At 41.4% G+C, this 24,450-nt stretch overlaps 1 protein-coding gene across 1 annotated transcript; it reads left to right on the forward strand.

Moving 5' to 3' along the window:
• Nucleotides 1-7,959: 7,959 nt before the first annotated feature.
• ENPP7 (ectonucleotide pyrophosphatase/phosphodiesterase 7) lies at nt 7,960-23,055 on the forward strand. The gene is made up of 5 exons (XM_014058000.2): nt 7,960-8,253; nt 11,047-11,192; nt 13,251-13,871; nt 15,695-15,920; nt 22,832-23,055. Exons 1-5 carry the CDS (start codon nt 8,001-8,003, stop codon nt 22,837-22,839), a joined length of 1,254 nt encoding a protein of 417 aa, XP_013913475.2. The 5' UTR covers nt 7,960-8,000; the 3' UTR covers nt 22,840-23,055.
• The last annotated feature ends 1,395 nt before the right edge of the window (nt 23,056-24,450 follow it).

Genomic DNA, 24,450 nt, shown 5'->3' on the forward strand with positions numbered 1-24,450 from the left:
CAATTGCTAAAATGACTTGGGCTTCAAACCTATATGATAAAAATTGTATCCTTGAAGAAACACTCATATTTCTTGGTTTGCTTTTACTGTCATTTGGAAATCAAAAGACAGAAACATCCCAAAAGATGTAACAAAAGAGTTTGTGAAGCAAAAACACACTAACTTTGGTAGTTTGATATTTTTCTGTTCTATAAATTACCCTGGTGGTTTTTTTCTTCTACTCATTTTTATGACTATAAATGCTGATGCCAATTTACCTGCCCTAGATGTTAATATTTAAGGGGTTCAATATATGTTTGTTATTATTAATCCAGGTTCAATTTTATGCTGATTAGGATTGACCTAAGAGACAGGAGTGTACTGCTGAATTATTTTATTACCTTCTCATGTGTACCTAGGTGAATACTTGTTTTGTTGTAGACACTGGTCTAACCAATCTGGTCTAGTACAGAGGCCACTAGGAATAAGGTTGATGCTAAATAGAGAGAACAATTCTGAATAAATTCAACTAATACATTCCCTCATATAATTCCATGTTTTTCTCAAGGTGAGTATACAGTGATAAGTCAGCTTCTTGGAGTTTAACTAGATTGCCATTTTTATTGTTGAACTTTGTAGCCAAGTGTCGATTAGCTCAAGAAACCTAGGATCTTGCAAAGATGGCTGAATATGGTTCCTATAGGACCATAGGGAACATCACACAGCAATACCAGGAAATATTTATCGCCTCTGCTTTAGGTTGTACACCAAATCACCCAGAGACTCTCTCCTCAAGGAGAAGTTAAAGTTTATAAGAAATACGAAAGTACTACACTTTAGGCATTCTTTCTCTTTCTCTCTTCTTGGAATTTGTTCATATGTGAGATGAACATCTTCCTGGAATGTGCTTCTTTGCTACCCTGCCTCATGTTCTTACTGATGGAATTTGGAACTGTTGGTCCCATGCTCTTTGGGGGATAAAAGGTTGATTTATTTTACACTTCAATCTAAATAACATCCCATTAAGTCAAAGTGATGGATGGGTGGGTGGGTGGGTGGGTGAGTGGATGGTTTGGGTGCGTGGGTGGATGGTTTGGGTGGGTGATGAAGAGGGGGAGAGAGATTATAGAAAGAATCAATTCTCTGTGACAGACAACCATTTTGGAGGAGCGTTCCTTGCTGCAGATTTTTGAAGATCACATGTCATGCAGATGGACTTAGGAAGTATAGAGAAAGGATTTGAATGCTGACCACTCTGAGTCTTGTAATTCCTGATGCTGTTGTCAGACTGGTTGTGCACTTACTTAACCTTCACCAAACAATGATTTCCCAAATCTATTGGACTACAAATTTCCATCACTCCAGTTCAGCAGGTCCCATGTACCAAAGGGACCTAGACAAGGATAGGATGACATCAAGTTGATTCTGGCGATTAGCAAGGGTTTGGACTGGGAATGGGGAGATCCAAAAGTCAAAAGAATAGCAGTTATAGTGATGCTGGGACAGCTTTGATAAACAAATATGTAGGTTGCAGCAGAGTGATATTCCACCAGTTCACCTGGGTTCGGTGAACCAATAGTGGCGGCAGCGGGAGGCTCTGCCCACCTGCCCAGACACCATCACTGATGCTCTGCACATGCACACACATGCTCCTGGTCCTGAAAACGTAGCGAAGATAAGAGGATTTCATGGCTGGTAGGTTGGCAGGAAAATGGGGGTGAGGATGAGAGTTGGCAATTCCAAATACTTACTATACAAGACACTACCACCTTAACTGACTTCCACATAGAGATTGGCCTGGCACTCTTGCTTCTGTACTGGCTATGCAATATCTTCCACTGCACACAAAGAGAACAGGTTGTCTGGCGCACACACTTTTCCATTCCTCAATCTTTTTAAAATTCTCTTAAATCACAGAACTGCATGACACATGACTAATGTGGAATTAGATCTGTTGCTCTAGTGCTAAACAAATTCATTGGAAACATACACTGCTTTGTTGTAGAAAAATGTAATACATACATACATACATACATACATACATACATACATACATACATATATAATGTATAATGAATTATCTAGTGTAGTGAGCATACATTATCATGAACCTATCTAATCCCCTTGCTTCAGACTGAAATCAATTAAAATAATGTTGTTTTAAAAAGATGTCATATTATCTTCAGAGGACCCTGGCATATCCAGATCCTGGTTCTGGCCCTGTTTCCCATTATCCCACCATCAGTCATTAATTGGGTAATCATTTGTTCTCTGAACCCTGTGATAGCCAGAACTTTGAATTCATTCATTCTTGGCTGTGCTACTGGACCTGTGAACTGCCTGGGCAAAGATGGCCCTCCAGATACCAGGATCATAAAATGTCATTGGGGAAAATATGCAAAATTGGAAAGTATGCAAAGGGAAGGAAAGGAAAGAGGAACCATTCATGCTTCTCCAATTGGGCATTAGCAGCGATGATGCCTGGGAAAGACGATGGGTTTACATCAAGCATCTGAAAAGCTCCAAGTTTGGATGGCTGAAATAATGGATCAAGGATTAAGAGATCTTTGGAAGTAAAGACTCAGGGATGCCATTCAATGCAGATTTATCGCTGCACTAAATTTCATCTGGAAGAAAGAGACTCACATTCCTGTTCCCTTCTTGTGTAGAATATTCAGACCTATATGAATCTACCTACAGATCCCTACTACAAGAGGGAGATACAGTGCCATACTATCAGCAAAGAATAGTCTATCTTATTATGTTGCCATAAGTTGGCAAAGTAGGTAGATAGCTGTTTTAGGTAGCTAACCAGGCACCCGAAATGTGATAGTTAGGTGGGCCAGACTGCTGGGGACTGTATAAACAAATGCCTTCTATTATGACTTGTCTCCAATGTCAATTTGCAGCTTTTCAGGGATATTTCAGTGAAATCCACTTTATTTGTCGTCTTCCCCTCCTTCTACTTCTCTCATTCCTGCCAAACATAGTCATTTTAACAGTAGCTACAATAAAGAATGACTGGATCCTGGAGAGATGGGGGAAAACAAGCTGCTTGGTGACTTTATTGAAAGGCAACCTGCTGAATGCTGAGAACAGCATTAAAAGCGGGAAGGATATCAGATGTCTGATTTGATAAAACACTCAATAATCTCCTTGTGTGATCAGGAACAATCAAAGTATGTTGGCAGCAACAGCATATGTTCTGTGACAACAGAGCAGCATCCAGATGAACTGTAAAAGGCAAAAAGTGTTCATGGGGATAAAAAACAAGATCTATGGGAGACTGAGTTAGGAACTTAATCATCTGTGGAAAGAAGGAAAAAAGATTTAAATATCGACAGTATGGCCTGATCGTTCTAAAAGCTTCCCAGGGAAAATGCATACAAAATATCCAATTAAGCTGATATCATTTGCTTTCCTTCCCACAACAGCATAAACAAGGAAAGCAGGCAAGTCTCCTTGTAGCTTAATAAACTTCACACACATGATTGTATGTACACATACACACACAGAGTCACACACACACACACACAGAAACATATGCAAAGAGCAAGGGGCAGAAGGAAAGCACCAAGGTCGATAGCATGGAATCTCTGGGGACCAACATGACATAAGTCCTTTAAAATATTAATTCCCATTTTCATTGGAAGATGAGTCAGCAACAGTGATAAAACCCCAGAGAAGTCATAAAAAGCCAGAGCAATTGATAAAGTGGAGAGTCAACATAATAAAATTCCGCCACATTGAAGGTCAGGTCATGCTTGTCTCATACAGGGCTATAAGCCAACAGATGGATGAGTTGCCTGCTCCACAGGCCTCCGGGTCAGCAAAATGACACATCTGAGAAGGTTGTGTGTCTCAACAAAACCGCACTGATGGGGATTTTCACCCTCCAAGATGCCACCAATATTTGCTTGCTTGCCCCACAAATATAGCCATGCTCTTCAATTTTCTGAGACTTAAACTCCTCCAGTGGTAGCTGTGTTCATCGATGCAGATCGAGGGAAACTCATCTGAGTGAATTGCACTTCTTCTACAGTAGAATAAAAATTGCACCTGTCCGGCTTGATACATACATGTAAATCACTTGGATCTATGCTTCATCATTCCTTACAAGAATATATAATTTGGTTTCATGGAAAAATACTGAGTTTAAAACCATGTGCAGGATGTGAAATATCTAAATGTAGCATGGGATCTGTAAAGCAGCATCCCCCAACCTTTTGGGTACCAGGGACCAGTTCCATGGAGAGACGTTCTTCCGTGGACCACGCCCCAAGGAAGCGTGGTCTCACATGCTACCTGCATCCTGCAAATGGGACTTCGCTTGTTTGTGTGCCCCAGTTGCTAGTATGCCGCAGACCTATGCCGGTCCCCGATCGGGGGTTGGGGACCCCTGCTGTAAAATATTGTTCACATATACAACCATCTCTTAGGTCCCAGGCCTGGAATTGATGTTTATTGTTGGATCAAAGGCTTAGTTTTCTTTTGTTGATTTTGCTGTCTTTTACATTGTTTTAGTCTGGGTTTCTATTTGATTTTTTTTTTTAAAAAATAGCTGTTTTTATGTTTTCTCTAGTTTTGTACATTACCCAGAATCCGGTGGTGTTGGGTGGCTAGTAAATCTAAATAAATAAATAAACCATAACCTGAGTTTGTAACTATTAATCTGTCTAAATCTAAATCTCTATGGAGTCAAGTGGGAGTGCTGTCATTAGAAAATCCTGATGTTCTGTCCTCTTGGTGATTACTAGTATTGATTTGGAGACTCTGTGTGTAATTGTGCTTGTTATAGGTTCTTGAATGCCACACTATTATGTTGAACAGAGGGAAATTGTCGTATATTAAATCAAGCCATGGATTCCTCTGACCCAATATCGTTAACTCTACCCAGAGATTCAGATAGTTTTCTAGTCATAACCAGAGATGTCAAGATTGAACCTAAAATTTCCTATGTGCCAAACCTGTGCTTCCTCATCGCACTGACTCAGGAGCTATGGTAGCACAGTGCAGTGGTGGGATTCAAAAACATTTACTACCAGTTCTGTGGGTGTGGCTTAGTGGGCCTGGCAGGGGAAGGACACTGTAAAATCTCCATTCCCTCCCAATCCGCTGAGACTTGGGAGGCAGAGAATAGGTGGGGCCAGTCAGAGATGGTATTTACTGGTTCTCCGAACTACTCAAAATTTCCACTACCGGTTCTCCAGAACTGAGCAGAACCTGCTGAATACCACCCCTGGTGCAGTGGTTAGAATGATATATTGCAAGCTAACTCTGCCTTCCACTACTAGTAGTTTCACCCTGGCTCAAGGTTGACTCAGCTTTCCATCCATCCGAGGTGGGTAAAATGAGGACCCAGATTGTTGGGGGCAATAGGCTGGCTCTGTAAACCACTTAGAGAAGCTGTAAAGCACTATGAAGTGGTTTATGTCAAAGTGCTATTGCTATTAAAATCTTTGTAAAAAGGGAAGAGTAAACGTGAAGACAAGGCCATGTGCCCAGTACATAATTTAATTCTTATATACAGACACACAGATATGTTGGAAGAAATGTCCTTCTGGGTTCGGCTCCAAGTGGGGAAAAGACACTGGAGACATGGAGGCTGCTTGGAAAGATGGTTTTAATGGTGGACAGGACCACATGGCTTGAGTCCTGAACAGAAAAGGTGATCACATGCTTCAGAAAAGGTGATCACATGCTTCAATGTTGGTGGAGAAGAGAAGGGAAGGCAAGAGAAAGCAAGGGAGGAAGAGAAGCTGAGTCCCTGGTTTTATGCCCTCTCTGGCTTTTGATCTTGAGCTTGTATTCTGATTGCCCCTGCATGGGCCATGGGCAATGGGCCCATGCAGGGGCAACTCTCTAGGCTGCATTTTGAATCCAAGTTTGGTTGAGTTCTCAGATGCCATATGGCGTGTTGGGTTATGCCTTAATACCATCACTCTGGAGCTGAAGGGGAGAACTCTTTTTATTATTTAAAGTGGACTAGCTCAGGCTTTAATGGCTCATTGACAAAGGGGGATGGGCAGGAAGCTGCAGGCAGCTATTCTGTCTTTTAAAACATGTTTCTTCCTTTTTCACATCCAGAGAAATATTCTGCCTTTTCAATATTTCCTAGGATATTTCATTTTTCTGGGAGAGGGCTGGGTGATAACTTCCTACAGATATATACATAAAAGTGTGTGTGTGTGTGTGTGTGTGTGTGTGTGTGTGTGTGCATATATGAATCAATGGACGGACGGACGGACGAAGGAAGGAAGGAAGGAAGGAAGGAAGGAAGGAAGGAAGGTAGGTAGGTAGGTAGGTAGGTATGTCTATTAAGATTAGAGAGAATAATAGGAGGACATAGAGGGAAAGGGAATTGTTGAATTGAAGAATATGACCGCCTGCAGTCTGGACTGAATACTATGCAAGTTGCTGCTAAAGAGTTCAAACAAGTGGGGATTTTTTAATGTCTTGAATTTAAACTGCCATGAGCACAGGACAGGTGGAATTCAAAAGTGAAATGTGGGTGTGTCTTTAGAAATCCTCACATTTAACAAACTGGAAACCAAAATATATAATGGGTTGCTTTTTCTTCGAGTATGTGTTCAGTTTTAGCATGTATGGTTTGTTCGCATGGAAAGTATAGCTGGTCCTACTAGCATTTTAGATTTTTCTCATTTTAATCCATTTCAACATTTCCCTTTTAACCAGAATAGGACTGCTCCATTATCTACATTTCTGATGACTACTCCAGCAAATCAATCTTGACATCTCCCATCCATGATCTCTCAGCCACACTTTCTGAAACAATTGACTGCTGATTATACGTACAATATAATCTGTATTAAAATATCAAACCCAAAATACTTTTTAGCGCAGTGATGGTGAACCTATGGCACAGAAGTGTGCCAGATGTGACACACAGAGCCCTCTCTGTGGGCACACGCGCCATTGGCAGCTGTTCTTCTGGTTTCTGGCACACACATGCGTGCACACATTCCAACTTGGGCGCTTGGTGCCAAAAAGGTTCGCCATCATTGTTTTAGGGGATCAAACTCTACCCTCTAAGATTTGTAACACTAAATTCTATAAAATAGTGTAAATATGATTATAAGTGCATTATATTTATAGTTCAAATTTTTTCTATGGAGTCCACAAGTTTGTTATATTTATTTTTCACATGTTTTTGAGACTCTGCTGACAGCTAAACTCCCACCCACTTCAGCTACTGAATTATGTAGCACAGACCTTACTATTGTTTTAATCTGAAACATAGGTAACACATTATTAATATTTTAAAATGTTTCCTCCCTACATAAAAAGCTCCTTGCACTTGAAGCACTAGCATAGGAAATAGGGTTTAGCACAGTTCTCTTACTGATATCCTAGCTTACTGTACGAAGGGGTGTTTTTATTGGGGGGAGGACTAAAGAAATGAACTCAGTGGAGCAGTCCAAATTTTGTCACTTCATTGCATGTAGTGCAAAACGTAAACTTTGTTCATCTTTCATGTGCTGCTATCCTTGTCTCTTATTTATTGAATTAACGCACTAAGAAATAATTCAAATCTATTCTTTTCCTATTCATCTTGGATTCTTCTATTCATTGTGGATTTAGTGATACAGTAAGAAAAACATATACCATTTCAGCTAAGAGTATATGGATTTTTGGATGTCTGGCTATCTCCTAGCATACAGTACCTGATTCCACTCCACTCCTATTTTTTGTCCAAGCATACAACTCCTGTTGTACTTGATCATAGTGGTTATGATCATAGAGGTTACCATAGGTGAGTAAATGGAATTAGATAACAATGACCTTGAAGAGGGGAAATAATTTAATGTCAAGTCCCAGTCTCTCACACGCAGAGGAATAAAATGTATAGGATGAACCCTTTAAACCCCAGCAGGAAGTTGTCCTAAAGCCAAGAGCAGGGAGTGGATCAGATAGGATTTTGAACTTGAGACCCTGTCATGTACTTATTACGCAGGTTTCTGGGGTGTTTATTTCTTTCCCTCTCTTGCTTGCTTGGGAAGATGTTTGTGTTCCTGGCATTCCTGAGTGCCTGGCTTTCCTTTACAGTCTGTGCCCCACTACAAGGGACACCACAAGAGACCAGAAGCCGCAACAAGCTTCTACTTGTTTCTTTTGATGGCTTTCGGTGGAATTATGATCAGGATGTGGACACCCCCAATCTGGACGCCATGGCCAGAGATGGGGTGAAGGCACGCTACCTCACTCCCCCTTTTGTCACCCAGACAAGCCCCAGCCACTTCACTTTGCTCACAGGTGAGTGCTGGAAGGGAAGGGGTGGGACGGAAAGGTAGGAGAGAGGGGGGAAATGGGAATCTGAAATGGATGTGTCACTGGGGAGGAATAGCACTGTTTGTTTACGATACCTTTTTAGTTTATGGTGTTAAAGGTGGGAACGGGAGCATTTGTCATTCTCATCCTTAACCCCAAGCCTCCAAAACAATGTTGCTCACATTTCATCAGTAAGAAAATAGAAGCAAGTTGCATCGTGTGACTCTTCATCATGTTAGGATTGAAGCCTTGGCAATGCATCTCTTGGAGGGTTGTTTTGATAACAGTTTGATTTCTCAGAGTATCTCCATCCCCCAAACTCACCCACATTCCTGAAGATCACAGCTAGTTGACGGAGATTTTATTCTCAGCACTGGCCATTCATAAAAGCATTGGGGGAAAATTGAATTATCTGGACCTTCAGATAGTGATCATAATGTAGTAGCTTCGGAAAATACAAGTTATTAGTCCTTGCTATAGGAAATTTTTTTGACCGTTATTTTCACACTGAGCAAATGTGCCATCATACTAATAATAAAAGTACAATGACTCTGCTGTGAATTAATACTTTAAGGCACTGCACAACTTGCTCTTAAGCACAGTAGGTACTTAGTGTAGCACTTCATTTGTTTCCTTTAGAGTGCGTCCAAACTTTAACCTTTCTAGATCTACCTTTGGGTCAGTTTTTGAGGAGCTACACTTTTTGTGGGAAATATCATATAATTATTAAAATTCTCTGTAGATTCTCAGTCATCCAGGTCACGGTTGTCCCAAAGGTGCTGGCAACTGGACTTTCTTGTTTTTTCTTTTGAAGATGTTTCGCTTCTCATCCAAGAAGCTTCCACTATCCTGTCAGAGCTGAAGAAGCTTCTTGATTATAGATAAGGTTTTATTTCTTTTAAAAAACACAAATATTTCATCATTCGTCAATCATTAGAGCTGAAGAAGCTTCTTGGATGAGAAGCGAAACATCTTCAAAAGAAAAAACAAGAAAAGTCCAGTTGCCTCCTGAAAAAAAGCACTTTTGGAATTCTGGCAATTGTAGCTGATGAGCAAAACAGATCCTTCCTCTAACTGTTTTCCATCAGAACATAGGCATGATTAGAATTCTTAAAGCAATGGTGGTATGCAACTTGCTGAGCTTGGTTAACCAGAGATACGTAGGCAGAGTTGAACCAAGTTGAACCAGGGTTAAGACCATCAGGAGGATTTTGGAGTGGCTGTCTAGACTGGGAAGTCATAGATTTTCTTAGAAGAAGCCAATGGCAAACCATTTCTGAATAGTTGCCAAGGAGAGTGCATGAGTAGGTATTATTCAGAAGGAAGGAACGCAGTACATGCCATCTTGAGCTTATAGAGGAAAGGCAGTATATTAAACAAATCAATAAATCAAGTCACTTGAAATCAAACTTGACTTAAGGGAGTCTTTACTTTTTATAATTAAAAGAGACTATTTTAGATCAGTGCCTGTATTTGGAGAAAGCTGAAGCACCAATGACATTATAACCAAGACGCAATTTCCCTGTTGGCCTGCCCTATTATCTAGCAATAATTTCATGGTCCAGCACCTGATTTTTTTTTATCTTACTAAAGAATTGCAGGAGTGGAGTTCTCAGGGACCAATAGACAAAAACCTGGAAGGTTAAGTGAGTAGATGGAAGAAGGAAGAATAAGTAGAACCCATGTGCTGCATGTTTCCAGAGAACCAGAAAGGAGGCATTTTTCTGGATTTGTAAAAGACTATTTGACTATCCAAGAGATTTTTGTGTGGGAGTCCAAGGTGACAACATCTCTACAGATTGTCTGGCATCTATCTCTAAAGAGAGGTCATTGCCATAGCTGAACAGGTATAGGAGGGAGAGATCCCAGGCACTAAGAAAAACTTCAGTAGGAGAGAGAGAGAGAGAATGAGAGAGAGACAGACAGAGAGACAGAGAGACAGAGAGACAGAAAGAGAGAGAGAGAGAGAGAGAGAGAGAGAAGGCTGAAATGAAGAGCGAAATGAAGAGTGCTAATAGTTCCACTAGGTCTATATTATCAGGTACAGTTCTAGGCCCCCACTGTTTAAAAGGCCACTTTTTTCCCTTTTTTTGTCTGTCTTTTTGTTTTGTCTTTTTGCCCTGCTCTTTCTTCATTCCCCACAAAGCCCTTTAAGGGGTGAAAAGAGAGAGCAATAGAATAAAATGTTTCAGAAAGAAAAACGGTGGAGGAATATCCCAGAAATATGGCGGAGGTCCATAAGGCATTTTGCCCAGAACTCCATCCATCCTGGCAGTGCCAAATCACTCATTTCATGGTGATAATGGAGCATTAGAAGAATAGCTTGAACTGTGACTAATAAGGCAGGTCAAATTTTTCAATTGCCGATTTCCAAACATTAGGGATGCTCAAAAGTTGTGACATGCCTTGGGGATGGTAAAGATATTTTGATTACTTTAATATAATGTAGATGTGCTTGGTAAGTAACTATGTAAATATCATAACGTTTTCTCATTTTGTTTGCTAACCTGGTCAAGGAAGCTCTATTTGGGTTGTTCGGCCAGTCAGAAAAAGCAAGGAGCCACCACTGAATTATCATTGCAACAAACTAGGAAAATGCCGAAAATCCTTAGGCACTGGTGGTTCCATGGCAGAGGTCTCTGGTAATTGTGGCCTAATGCTGTCCTCAGAAACAGGAAGGAAATTAGGCTGGTGTGATAGCCTTCACCCATCAAGGCCAAGTATACAGATGTTCATGCAACATACAAATTAATTTCAAGCTTCTCTCTCTTCTGGTAGGAAAGTATGTTGAAAACCATGGAGTGATTCACAACATGTGGTTCAACACTAGCACTGGACAAAAACTGCCTTATTACCATACCCAGCGGAGGTCTGACTGGTGGGACAATGGAAGCCTCCCCATCTGGATCACAGCACAGAGACAGGCAAGTCCGAAATCATAAAAAGAAGTCTTCTCATTCAACATCTTACTCAAAAGAAGTGCATCCCTATTCTTAGTGACTTCATTTTGCAACCAACCTTAAGCACCGTATCTAAAACGCAAAAAGGAAGACTAAAATCAGATACACTGTTGTAAATATTGGGGAATTGCCTCCTTCCCATCAATAGAGTGGGTTCTAATTGTCAGTTGAAGTTAATTAATTTAGAATCAGTTCTTCAAAACAGATCCTGAGAAAATGGGCAATGAAAAGAAATTTACTTTCTGAGATGAGATGGCTGTGGAGGTTCGCAGAAAAATCTATTAACTTGTGAAAACAAAAAAAGGGGGGGAAAGCTAAATTAAACTAAACTAAAATTGAAAGTAGAAAAGTAATTGTTGAGAGAGGTGGTATGTGTGTCATGGGTGGGTTCCTGCCAGCTCTACCGTGCCATTTAGAATTGGTTCCAGCTCTCTCATCCCGCCCGTCTGCCCCACGCTTGCCCCACCCACCGCTCACTGATTGGCTGGCTCACCAATCGCCCCGCCCGCCTCTAAGAGTCCTATCTAAACCTTAAAGTCTTAAAGCTGTTAGGTTTGAACACCCCTGGGGTTTTTTTCTAAAGGGTTATGGGTGCAAGGGTCTTGTAACTTGACAGCTTTAAGACTTGCACACCTCAATGCCAGAGTTCCTGAGCCAACATGACTGGGGGAGGAATTCTGGGAGTTGAAGTCCGCAAGTCTTAAAGCTGTCAAGTTTGAACACCTCTAGGGGGTTTTCTCTAAAGGGTTAGGGGTGCAAGGGTCTTGTAACTTGACAGCTTTAAGACTTGCATGCTTCAAATGCCAGAGTTTCTGAACCAACCTTTTTGGTTGCTAAGCAAGAGCATTGTTAAGTGAGTTTCACCACATTTTACAAGTTGGCCATGCCCACCCAGTCACATGACTGTCAAGCCATTCCCACTCGGTCACATGGCCGGCAAGCCACTCCCACAAAGCAGGCCACACCTACAGAAGAGGTTCTAAAAATTTTTGAAACCCACCACTAGTGTGTGTGTGTGTGTGTGTGTGTGTGTGTGTGTGTGTGTGTGTGTGTGTACATACCAGTATATTTATATATACATATATTGTATACATACCTACATACATACATACATACATGTACTGGAGGTACTGGAGGACAACTTTAGGAAGGGCCATAGTTATGTTCTATTATTTCTCTTTTGATTAATTACTCATTCTCAGTTTTTCTTTGAATTCAAATCCATATATAATTACAAATATTGTATACAGTTAGTCCTTAACTTATGACAAGTTGCTTAATGATTAGAGTTACAATGGATTCAAAAAAAAGGTACTGATGACCCATCTGAGGAGCTACAACTGCTGCAGCAGTCACGAGATCGCATTTTGAGTGCTTGGCAAACAGCTCACACTTACAACCAGTTGCAAGGTCATGTGATCACATTTTGCAATGTTTTTCACTGTTTTTTGGCAAACAAAAACCCATTGGATAGGCTAGATTCAGACATATGACATATGATTTGCCCAACATACCATTTGACAAACAGTTGTAAAATGGAGTCTGTCACATGATAATGTGACTTAATGATTGTAACAACCTACTGTATCACCAAAATTCCAGATTCAGTTGTGGTTGTAAGTCAAGGCCTGTATACTTACATTTGTCCACTAAAGAAAACATGCACACAAATGTTTATCCAAAGAAGGATCGCAAGCCTTCTTTAGATAAACATTTTTTAAACAATTGGGATTGTATAGAATCGGTTCTCTTTTCTATGTCACTGAATTTGGATTCTTTAGCATCCTGCAGTGTTAGTTTTAAATGCTGTGTATATATGTGGTCTTTGGAGGGAAAAAACCTCTGCCATGACAAACACTGCTCCCTTCAGTTCTTGTGCTGACTTTGGAGGTGTAAGCACATCCTGGCAATACTTTCAAGATGCAGCTGAGACTCCAGCCTGCATTTGAACCTTTGGCACATAAATATGTAGCCCTGCAGATTGTCTTGCCAATTCATAAGTTTACGATCTTCTCATTCTAGGGCTTGAAAGCTGCCTCCCTGTTTTTCCCAGGAGGGAATGCCACCTACCAAGGAGAAGAAGTGAGAGTCAAGAGGGTGGAGAAACTCCTGCACAAGTATGACAATGAAACTGAGTGGAGACAGAATGTGGACACAGTCATGAAGTGGTTCCATGAAGATGACCTTGACTTTGTGAGCCTTTACTTTGGGGAACCCGACTCTACCGGACACAAATATGGCCCAGAATCTCAGCAGAGGAAAGATATGATCCGCCAGGTGGATCGGACAGTGGGCTATTTGAGACAGCGCATCGCAGAGCATGGCATGAACTCAGTACTCAACCTAGTCATCACCTCTGACCATGGCATGGAAACGGTCATCAAAAAGGATGAAATTCACCTCCTCCAAGTAGCAAACTTCTCATTCCAGGACATTCAGTTTGAGCTGGTTGATTATGGGCCACAAGGCCTCCTGCTGCCAAAACCTGGGAAATTAGAACAAGTTTATGAAGCCTTGAAAAATGCCCATCCCAAGCTTCATGTTTATAAGAAGGAGGAATTCCCCAAAAGATTCCATTATGCCAACCACATTCGCGTCACACCTCTCGTGTTGTATGGTGACCCTGGCTATGTGATCCATGGGGTACAGTGTTCTCTCTACCTTGTTAACGCCAAGCTTTTTATCTCTCTTTACTTATGTGGCTTTCCATTTCATGCTTGGTAAACATAAAGAAGCTTCTTAAGAAGGACAAAGGGGAGGGTCACCTAAAATATCAGTCCAAGGCATTTTGCTTGGAATTATCCCAGGGGGATTCTTTTTATTCAGCAGCGTTTTTCGCACAGCAATCTCTGCCATCTTGGATGGTGCTAGCCAAAGCATGCAGCTTCGTTGTGTGATACAACACAGAGAACCCTGTGCATATTTGTCACACTCTGTGACAGTCTTCCCAAGCCATCTAGATTTTTTAGATTTTTAGATTTTAGATAATAAATAAAATCTAAATCTAAAATTCCCAAGCCATCTATCATTCAAATGTTTTGGAATGTGCCAGACTTCCCAATGGCCAAGGCTATTTAGGAATTCTGTGCATTACACCGTAATGCCAATAGATTTGGAAAGCATCCATTGGGAATTACAACATTTTATGCAGGAAGTGACTTTGGGAAACATTTTGGAATTTGCCTCTATATTCCTAGTTGCAACTATTTTTCTCTTTATTTGAAAAAGCATTCAGCACATCCTATTAACCCACTTTGCAAGTATTTCTGAAGAAACATACATAGGAGTGTCTTGCTAATCATTATTGCAGCAGCCAAGGGATCCTGCTGAATCCAGTCATCACAAGTTCAGGGATCCTAAGTCTCAGAATTCATATTTTCCTTCTGAGCACTGCTATTTTGAAATGAAGAACTCCTACAATGTGGCCAAGCAGGCTAGTGACTTGCTTTCTCTCTCAAAAATTACTTGACCAGCAGAAATTTTCTACCAAAGGTGTTCCTGCCAGATGGAACAAACCTAATATCCCCCAGTGAGATGTTTATGAGCTGGAACAGAGCCCATTCTGGATCTATTAAATCCAGAACTATTCCATTTTTCAATCGGAATCCATCAATTAAACAAGAGTAAAGCTGGCGTGAGGAACGCGGTGGCTCAGTGGCTAAGACGCCAAGCTTGTTGATCAGAAAGGTCGGCAGTTTGGCAGATCGAATCCCTAGCACCATCTAACGGAGTGAGCTCTCGTTAATTGTCCCAGCCTCTGCCAACCTAGCAGTTTGAAAGCATGTAAAAATGCAAGTAGAAAAATAGGAACCACTTTGGTGGGAAGGTAGCAGCGCTCCATGCGCCTTTGGCATTTAGTCATGCTGGCCACATGGCCAGAGAGATGTCTTCAAACGACGATGGCTCTTTGGCTTTGAAATGAGTACCACCCTCTAGAGTTGGGAATGACTAGCACGTTACCTAAAGCTGGCATAGCTAATTTCAATCCACTTGCACTTTTGCTTTCCAGTAAGTTCAAAAGCCCAGCCAAACCATCTCTCCAGTTCTGCACTGATTAACGCAAACAATAATATAGTTGCCAACCTTGTCTCTCTCTTATCTGCCAGGCAAGGGGGTTGTGCAACTAAAGAAACTGAAAGTATCAACAGTTCCTAGTTAGCATGAATTATCTACTTAGCTTCAAATAGATCCCTTTTTTTCATTATCATTACAATCTCTCTGTATGCAGGTTTGTTCAAGAAATAAGAAATAAGAAACACCTGCTTGTCAATTACACCACAGAGAGGAGCCATGCTCTTTTTATTTATTAATGTACTATTTCTATCCATATTTTTCATCCAATTGTTGTTGTTGGGAAGATTTTTATTAATGACATGTAAAAGTTGAGTCACTGGGGGGAGAAATCCTGTTCTTTCAGTGAAAGGCCAATGGCAACTGATGAGCTGTAGCCTTCCCTTCTTTTTCAGAGAGTGAAAGTCCAGTCCAACAAAGGAGAACACAGCTTCGACAACGAGGCTATGAATATGAAGACAATCTTCCGAGCTGTGGGACCAGCTTTCAAGCAAGGCCTGGAGGTGGAGCCTTTTGAAAGTGTGAATATTTATGCCCTCCTTTGCAAACTCCTGAATATCACACCTGAACCACACGATGGATCCTTGGATGTCACCCGGCACATGCTTGTCAAAGACTCAGGTCTGTTGGTTTCTGGTTAGCTAACACTACAATCCACCAATTATTCAATGAACGGATTCAGTCCCAAAAAGATTAATTACATATCCATCAGAGAGACAGGGTTATAAATTGTCAATGATGTACCTTAATAGTCCCTTATGGAGGCTGAAGGTCCCTAAAGAGTTTGCTCTTTTCTCTTTTTTATTTAAGTAGCAGCCGTCTCCACAATCTTTATAAATTGTACATTGATGATATCAAACCCCAAAGGAATTGTTTTTTTTTAACTTATCAGACAAGAGGTTGTAAGGTAAAAAGAGAGTCGCTTTCAAATATTTTCCTCCCCAATTTCATTGGCTTGCCTAGCCTACTTATAACCCCTTTCAGTTTATTCCAGCATCAGTGAAACCAAGAGTGGGAAGGAAAGGGAAATCCAGTAAATCTTTGCCAATTTCACAAAGTAGCACTAGGAGAAACCAGGGAATGTCTCTGATTATTATTCAGTATTTTATTGTTATGATGGAACCATTAATTGTCCTCTAATCCACTTATGGCACTGATTGGAATTTGATGCACGATGGAAAGAAGTGTTTCCTTGCAATTGCAAGGCCCATGATGGCAAACCTATGACATCTGAGTGATGTTGAGTTGGCCACGCCCACCCGGTCACATGACCATTGAGTCACGCCTACCAGCTGGTCATTAGGGCGGAGAACCGGTTGTTAAATTATTTGAATCCCACCACTGGGTTGTACATGTATGCGCGGAGGGGCACAGGTGGTCACACATGCATGAGCAGTGGGGTGGGGGCGCACAGGGGGGTGGGGCATGCAGGGGGTGTTGCGCCCGCTTTTGGCATGCGACAACAAAAAGGTTAGCCATCACTGTGCTAGGCTGTGTGAAAACTGTTTATAAAGGGCTTATAAAGGAAGAAATACTAATATAGTATACAAAACATATGAATGTCTATGAAAATCAATTGGATCAGATTCACATGTTCACACTCTCCCCCACCTCCAACTTGTCACTACTTTGTGTGTGTTCTAGGATGGAGGACAAGAGAGTGACAGGTTTTTCTGGTGCAATAAATATATGCAGTCCCCTCTCAATTTCTAAATTCTGGAAGAAAAGTCCTGTATACAATCAGCTTAATTCTTGCATAATTTCAGATGCTGGGTATGTGTGTCCAAATCACACTTTAAACAAGCCAGAGTCCTAATTTCACCTGAAGGAGTACGAAGGAGCAAGAAACTGGAGCATAGTAGCATACCTTATAAACTGTAGGGAGAAACCATAATTCCAATTATGGGCTTTTGTTTTCCAAATTCGTATCATGCCAATATATGCTGAGCTAAATTTGGTGTTCACAACTAATGAGCTCCTCTGCTCGCTGCCAACCAAGTGCACCTTTGATCTGAAACCAATTTCTCATATTTTATTCAAGCCATCGCTTACCCTTTCGCTTGTAGGTGATCTCTTACACAAATACCAGTAAAAATTTGACAGCTTCTTATCTTTTGTTATATCTCATGGGCAACCCCCAAATCTACCTCCCCACTTTCCTGGAGCAGGTCAACCTTTCCCTGTGGGCTATCAGATTCATCACAATTGCTGTCCATTGAGAGATTTGCGACCAAGAAGATAGAAAAACAAATTTCCTAACCTGTCAAGGCGGGGGGGGGGGGGATTATAGGGGTGGGTGAGAAGAGAGAGCAAAGGTGTTATATGCTGCAGCGGTAGCAGAGAGCCCCCTGCTGGCCAAATTGTAGCACCCAACCTAGGTGTTGTCCAATTAGAATGTGATGCTTGTCAGAGTGAAAACAGAGCTGCATAATTGGGTCTGGAAAGGAAGCACACATTTGAGAGTTCCCTTATCAATACTAATTAATTAATTACTGTTCGGTGTGTAGCTAATATTTGAAAAAAAGGAGTAACAACCTTGGACAGAAACATCTTTTATTTCCTTGTGTATAAATCCATCAATAATAAATCCATTTAGTGCACAGATTCAGATTTACAGAACCAGTATGGAAATACTAAGTGTAACCTGGACTTTACTCTAAGTGCACACTGTACCACATGCCTGCCAAACATGTCAGCCTCAGGTGTAGCTCTTTCCAGAGTAGAGCCGGTTTGGCACAAAGGCAAAAACTGGGCTAAATTCGAACCCATTATTATGGAGGAAGTAGACAGGCTATTGGAGCTGTAAGCTCAGCCACCTCAGTGTTAGATCCATGTCCCTGTTAAGCTTCCTGGGAGATGACATGTGGTTGGCTCTGGGTGGTGGTGAGATAGCATTGCATTCTCTCCTCAAGATTCCTTCGCTTCACTCAACCATTTTGGATCATTTTTGTCCTACTCCATCGTTCCCATTTTAGGTTTTTTATTTCAATAGCTATCAAGGGCCCTGGAGGAAGCAGGTGTTCTGTGCCCCTTTCAGTTGGATTTCAGGCCTGGGTATGGGACCAAGATAGTCATGGTCATGCTTTTTGGAGTACCGTATTTTTCGGAGTATAAGACGCACCTTCCCCCCCCTAAAAAAGGGTGATAATTTGGGTGTGTCTTATACACTGAATGTAGTCCTACCCACCCACCAGCCCCAACCCTTTGGCCTCTGCCTCCCAGCAATTTACCTCCTTGCAGCAAATGAGGTCTTGCAGAGGCTGCAATAGGCTATAATAATCCCTACAGCCTGAAACAGCTGATGATTGGAAGAAATTGAAAGTGAAACTTGCTGTTTGCTCAGGCAAATTGTTGGGAGGCAGAGGCAGATTTTTTTTCCTTGTGGTAATCAGGCTATTTGCTGCAAGGAGGTAAGTCAATAATTATAAATGCCTATAGAATGTTCAAATTATTAGACTTATTTTTTAAAGATTGCTTTATTATTGTTCTAGACCGCTTACAAAAATGAAGAAGCTTTTTAAAATAAATGCTTGATCTGAAGAGGCCCAGTGCTATTGTATCTTCTTTTAAATAGCAGAGAATAACTATACTTCCAGAAAGCACATCAATTTTAACAGCATCTGTACAAGTATAGTCTGAAATGTAACACTACAAACTGTGTATATTGTCTGTACTGTTTGCTGTTTGTTGCAAGGAGGCAAATTGCTGGGAGGCAGAGGCAGATATTTTCCCCTTGTTTTCCTCCCCTAAAGCTAGGTGCATCTTATACTCTGGATCGTCTTATACTCTGAAAAATATGGTACCTTTGGAGAGAGTGAGATTGGGATAATGCTTTCATCCTTACTCTCTTTGACATCTCAACTGCTTTCAGTATCATTGATCATGGTATCCTCCTGGCCCTGCTCCACTGATTAAGAGCTCCTTCTTCCTCTGAAATTGGTATTGTGGGGTAAGGAGAGATTAGCTCCATATACCCTTTTCTGTGTGGCGATTTGGGGCCTGACATTCTCCCCATCCCTATTTAACTTCTATCTGCATGAGGCCATTGGGCAAGTTCATTTGACAGCATGTACTGGGAATGTACAATATGCTGATGGTACTCAGTTGTATACCTCCATCTTAAGTTAATCAACTGATGTGAAAGGGTTTTGCTTTGATGCCTGGAGGCTATAAGAGTTTGGATTGGGATGAAAGGCTTTTGGCTCAACCATAGCAAGGCTGAGGTTTGATGCTTATTACCTCCTGTATTCAGTGATTTTCTATCTGTAATGAGATTGCATTACCAGAGACAGAATTGGTGTGCAACTGGCAGGTTCTCATGGATCTATAACTCTATTTAGGAAGCAAGTAGAGCCATTGCCAGAAGGGCTTTTGCACATGAGTTTTGTGGCAGTTATGACTTTTCCTTGACCAGGAAATGGTGTAACAATGCTATACATGGTCACACTCATGCTTTAGTCACTCCCAAATGGACAAATGTAACATGCTATAAATGGAACCACACTTGAAGGACATTCAGAAGCTGCAATTGGTCTAGCTAGCATGTGGCAGCAGAAGCAATTATGACCTTAACTCAATATGACCAGGTTATACCTTTGTTTCGCAAACAGCACTGGCTTGTAATATGCTCCCAGATGCAATTCAGGATGCTGGTTATTGCCTATAAATAGCCCTTCATGATTTGAGGCTGGAGGGATTGTCTTTCTCCAGTTGTTTCCACCCATCCCATCAAGTCTGGCAGGAGGGCCATGCTTCAGGTGCTGTCATACAGTGGAATGCAGGAATCATGCCTCTCCCGTCACAGCCCAGGCCTTTGGGGCAACATATCACTGAAAGTTAGGTTGGTCCAAGACTGGACTATGTTCCATGCAGAGAGGCCAGGAAAGCAGTTGAGCTCATATTTGTTGGATGAAGTTTGTTTGGTGACAGTTTTACATTTTCATTCTTGTTATTGTATTATTTTTAATTTTTATTAGTCACCCAGAATCACATTTAATGAGAGTAGGGAAGGAGGGAAAAAAGACGGGGGGAATAGGTAGGTAGGTAGGTAGGTAGGTAGGTAGATGATACCGGTCGATACATACCGTATTTTTCGGACTATAAGGCGCACCTTCCCCCCCCCAAAAAAGGGTGAAAATCTTCATGTCTCTTATACACTGAATACAGCATTTTTGGCCTACCGAAACCCCACCCCCTTTGCAAAAATGGACATGCAGAGGGTTTGGGAGGCTTGCAAAGTGCTGCTGGGGGCTGGGGAGGGCGAAAATGAGCAAAATAATGGACTGTTTTTGCTTGGTTTTGTCCCCCCCAGCCCCCAGGAGCATTCTACAAGCCTCCCAAATCTCTACATGCCCTTTTTTTTTTTTTGCAAAAAAACAAGGCATTCAGAGGGTTTGGGAGGCCTGCAGAATGCAAAAACTTTGTTTTATTTACCTCTTCAAAATTATGGTGCGTCTTATACTCCAGTGCGTCTTATGCTCTAAAAAATACGGTACATACATGTATGCCTGCACACATACCTACCTACCTACCTATGGGCATGCATGCATGCATACATAAAAACAGTTCAGCTGTGCTTAGACATACATTAATTTGCTCCAGGCCTGGTATCTGTGCTTAGGTTTGTGCCCAGGCTCACTCTTCTGGATCCATCTATGGCTTCTTGGAAGGAATTTCAATTATCTCAACAGTGAAAAATGTGTCATTGTTTTCCTGGAAGTTATGGGCAGCCACTGAGGTCTCATCTATATCCACCAAGTCACTTATTAAATTCTCTATATGAATTTCTCCCAGGGACTGTCGGATTCAGCTATGCTGTACAGGCGAATGATACCTGTCCTTTAACATAGGGAATGACAGAAACTCGTTATTTCCATTCCTAATTAATCGCCGAAGTAAAATACAGCATCCAACTTAATCTTCTACAGAACCATTTTCTAAAATTAAATTGACCCTGCAACTTCAATTTAGCATTAGAAAAAGGATCAAAATACACTTTTCAAGACATACGATACTGCATTCATATTTGACTTGGTGCAGTAGTGAAAGTAGTTAGATCTGCTCTATTATATTTCAAACTCCCAACAGACCAATTAAGCAAAGATGCGATGTTTGAACATTCCAAAAGAGCCCAGGAAGGAAAATTTATATTGAGTGAAGTCATTTATTTATTTATATTGAGTGAAGTGTGTGTAATTCAGAAGGTTTGCTTATTGCAGTGGTTCCCAAACTTGGCAACCAGCAGAGCTGGCTGGAGAATTCTGGGAGTTGAAGTCCACAAGTCTTAAAGTTGCCAAGTTTGGGAACCACTGGCTTATTGGTATCGTTTAAGATTTGGAAAAACCAACCCCATCCTCCTCACCTGATGCCTGGTTTTTTCCCCCCAATGATAGTCTTTTGCTATGGATGCAAAATAATGGAGTGCAACTCTGAAAACAAAAATCACGTACACGTTTTTTAAAAAAACAATGATTTTGGGGTTCCAGTTTACAAAGGAAGAGAAACAAAGGAAAATAGAAAGAAAGATGTTTTATAAGGGTTTTCAATTTGGGGACAGGGAATTGTAAGACTCCCGTTCTTTTCCTGCTTGAGCAACCATTTTTTAGCCAATCTGAAGAATCAGGGGGTTTTGAGGAATATATTAGTGCAGAGTGAGCCAATGTGGGTAATGAGAAAATATAGAAAGAGGAGGAATATCAGCCCAGGGTCTATGGAGAAAGCATCTATTTTTGAAAGGGAAGGAAGGGAGGGAGGGAGGAAGAAAGGAATCAGAGGTGGGTTGCTGCCAGTTCGGCCCAGTTTGGCCGAACCAGTACTGGTGGTGGTGGGAGGCTCCGCTCACCCACCTGGACACTTCTGTGCATGCACAGAAGCATTGTGTGCGTGCACGAGCACACGTACACGAGAAAACCAGTAGTAAACTGGTTAGCAACCCACCACTGAAAGGGAGGAAGGAAGGAGGGAAGGAAGGGGAAGGGGAAGGGGAAGGGGAAGAGAAGCAGAGGTGGGTTCCTACCAGTTTGGCCCAGTTTGGCTGAACTGGTAGTGGTATGCCGGCCTGAGTCACAGAACCAGCAGCGACCCAGGCTGGCCACCCCTCCAAACCGGTTCCCCGGTCACCGCAGTCACCACCGCCATCTTGTTTTTGAGTTCTGCGCATGCGCAGAACAATTTCTACTGAACTGTGCATTTGCGCAAAGCGCCCCCACGAGCAAACCATCAGTAATGCCAGCTAGAACCCATCCCTGAAGGGAAGGGAAGAATTAGGCTAACAGCTAATTAAACAGAGTCTTAGACCACATTATAGAAGAGAGAGGCAACCTGCACATGTCATGAACATTAGGGTCAAGTTGTCTCTACTTATTTTCCTGAAAGGAGCCAAAAGAGATTAGCGGGGTGATAACAAGAAATATGTCCAAGGCTCTGTTGTTTTTCTTTATTCAGCTATGGCAAATTGGAAATTTTCAGTAATTTAAGCGAGGACTTGTTCCATCTGCACTAGGATATTCACTATTGCTCTTTCTAATTCCCAGATTCCTAGTCCCAGAAATTATCATGAAAGAAGAGAACCTGCTGCTTCTTTCCACCAGGGGATTTGAAATTCATCTGGACGGCAGCTGGAGAAGATGCACATGCTCCCAGTTCTTATGAATTGTTATTGCAGGGACAAAGGATACTAATGTGCAGGAATCGTAGAAATTCAGTGAAGAAAATTTGTCCACATTGTCAAAATAAACTTGGTTTGATTAGAAAAAAACATGGCCAACAGTCTTCTCTCATTTGGGGTGATGGGGAAGGTTATGGGAAAGGGAAAGAAAAAGAACATTTGGGAGCCTTGTGAGAAAACTGCAGGCTCTGTAAGAGGACCAAGTTCTGGAGAGGGTTCTGGTGTTATAATGTAAGCCAGTATAGAAGAGGGTAGGATTGGGAAAGAATTTGGAATACAAATTATAAATTAACAAGATCAGTAGCCTATAAAGAAAACATGTATAAAATGTTTTATTGTTGGGATTTATCACCAATGAGATTGGCCAAAATGTAGCCGAACATGAATCCGACTTGATGGAAGTGCAAAAAAAAAAACCACAAGGGACTTACTACCATATGTGGTGGACCTGCCCGGAAACTCAAAAGTATTGGATTAAAATATGGAAATGGATACAACAAATTAGAGGAACAAATAGAATATAAACCGGAACTTTTTCTGCTGGGAATAACCAAGGGGAAATATAGAAAGAAAATTAAATATATATTAATACATTTGTTGACTACAGGCAGAATAGCGTTTGCCCAATGTTAGAAACAAAGTAATATTGCCCCATATGAATTAGTGATTCAGAAAATTCTAGATTGCGCAGAAATGGATAAATTAACATTAAGATTAAAGGTCAAAGAAGAGTCTGAATACTATGAAATTTGGGATAATTGGTATAAATGGTTGTATAACAGAAATAAAATTAATTTAGCCAAGAAGCAATAGAGAAATGTATAGAACTGTAAATGAATATATATAAATATAGAAGCGATATAAGATCGATATATATAGGTATGATGACACAGCAATGTTAATGTGATGATTGAAAGTTGTTATAGATAGAAAAAACAATAAAAATCTATTTTAAAAAAAGAGGGTAGGAAAGAGGCTATCCCAGCGTGCTGCACACAAACGCAGCACTGAGTGCCAAAAAGGGAGCACTTCGTGCACACTCATCTGGGCCGCAACCAGGAAGAGGAGGTGCCCAGGGAGCATGCATGCACTAGAAAATGCAGCCAGCAAGTCTTCCAGTTACTGTTGCGCAAGTACACATACTGATCAGCTGGACGACATGTATGCTCACACTGGAAAATGGAAGACCAGCTCTTCAGGTTTCTGGCACTGCCGCACACACAAAGTCCAGCTGATCGTCACACCAGAAACCCCAAAGAGGAACAGGTGACACCACGCATGCCAGGCGACATCGCTCCGCATGCAGCTTTGGGCATGCATGCCATAGGTTCCCCATCATGGGGCTATCCTGTGCGCTGCTCTCAGCATGATTGCAATCATGGGCTGGGAGAATCTCCCCTGGGTTAGAAGAACAAGGGAGGTAGATTCCTGTTGATAAACAATTCTTTGGTATACAAAGTTAGTATGGCATGTTGTAGCTCAGGT

This window comes from Thamnophis sirtalis, unplaced genomic scaffold (genome assembly GCF_051295495.1).
Source record: "Thamnophis sirtalis isolate CommonGarterSnake01/CBP01778 unplaced genomic scaffold, rThaSir2_p1.2 scaffold_3, whole genome shotgun sequence".
Classification (NCBI taxonomy): domain Eukaryota; kingdom Metazoa; phylum Chordata; class Lepidosauria; order Squamata; family Natricidae; genus Thamnophis; species Thamnophis sirtalis.

Coding starts and splice junctions, on each gene's coding strand:
- ENPP7 (XM_014058000.2), top strand. CDS start 8,001: ATGTTTGTGTTCCTGGCATTCCTGAGTGCCTGGCTTTCCTTTACAGTC. Junction 8,254..11,046: donor CCACTTCACTTTGCTCACAG/GTGAGTGCTGGA, acceptor CTCTTCTGGTAG/GAAAGTATGTTGAAAACCAT. Junction 11,193..13,250: donor GGATCACAGCACAGAGACAG/GCAAGTCCGAAA, acceptor TTCTCATTCTAG/GGCTTGAAAGCTGCCTCCCT.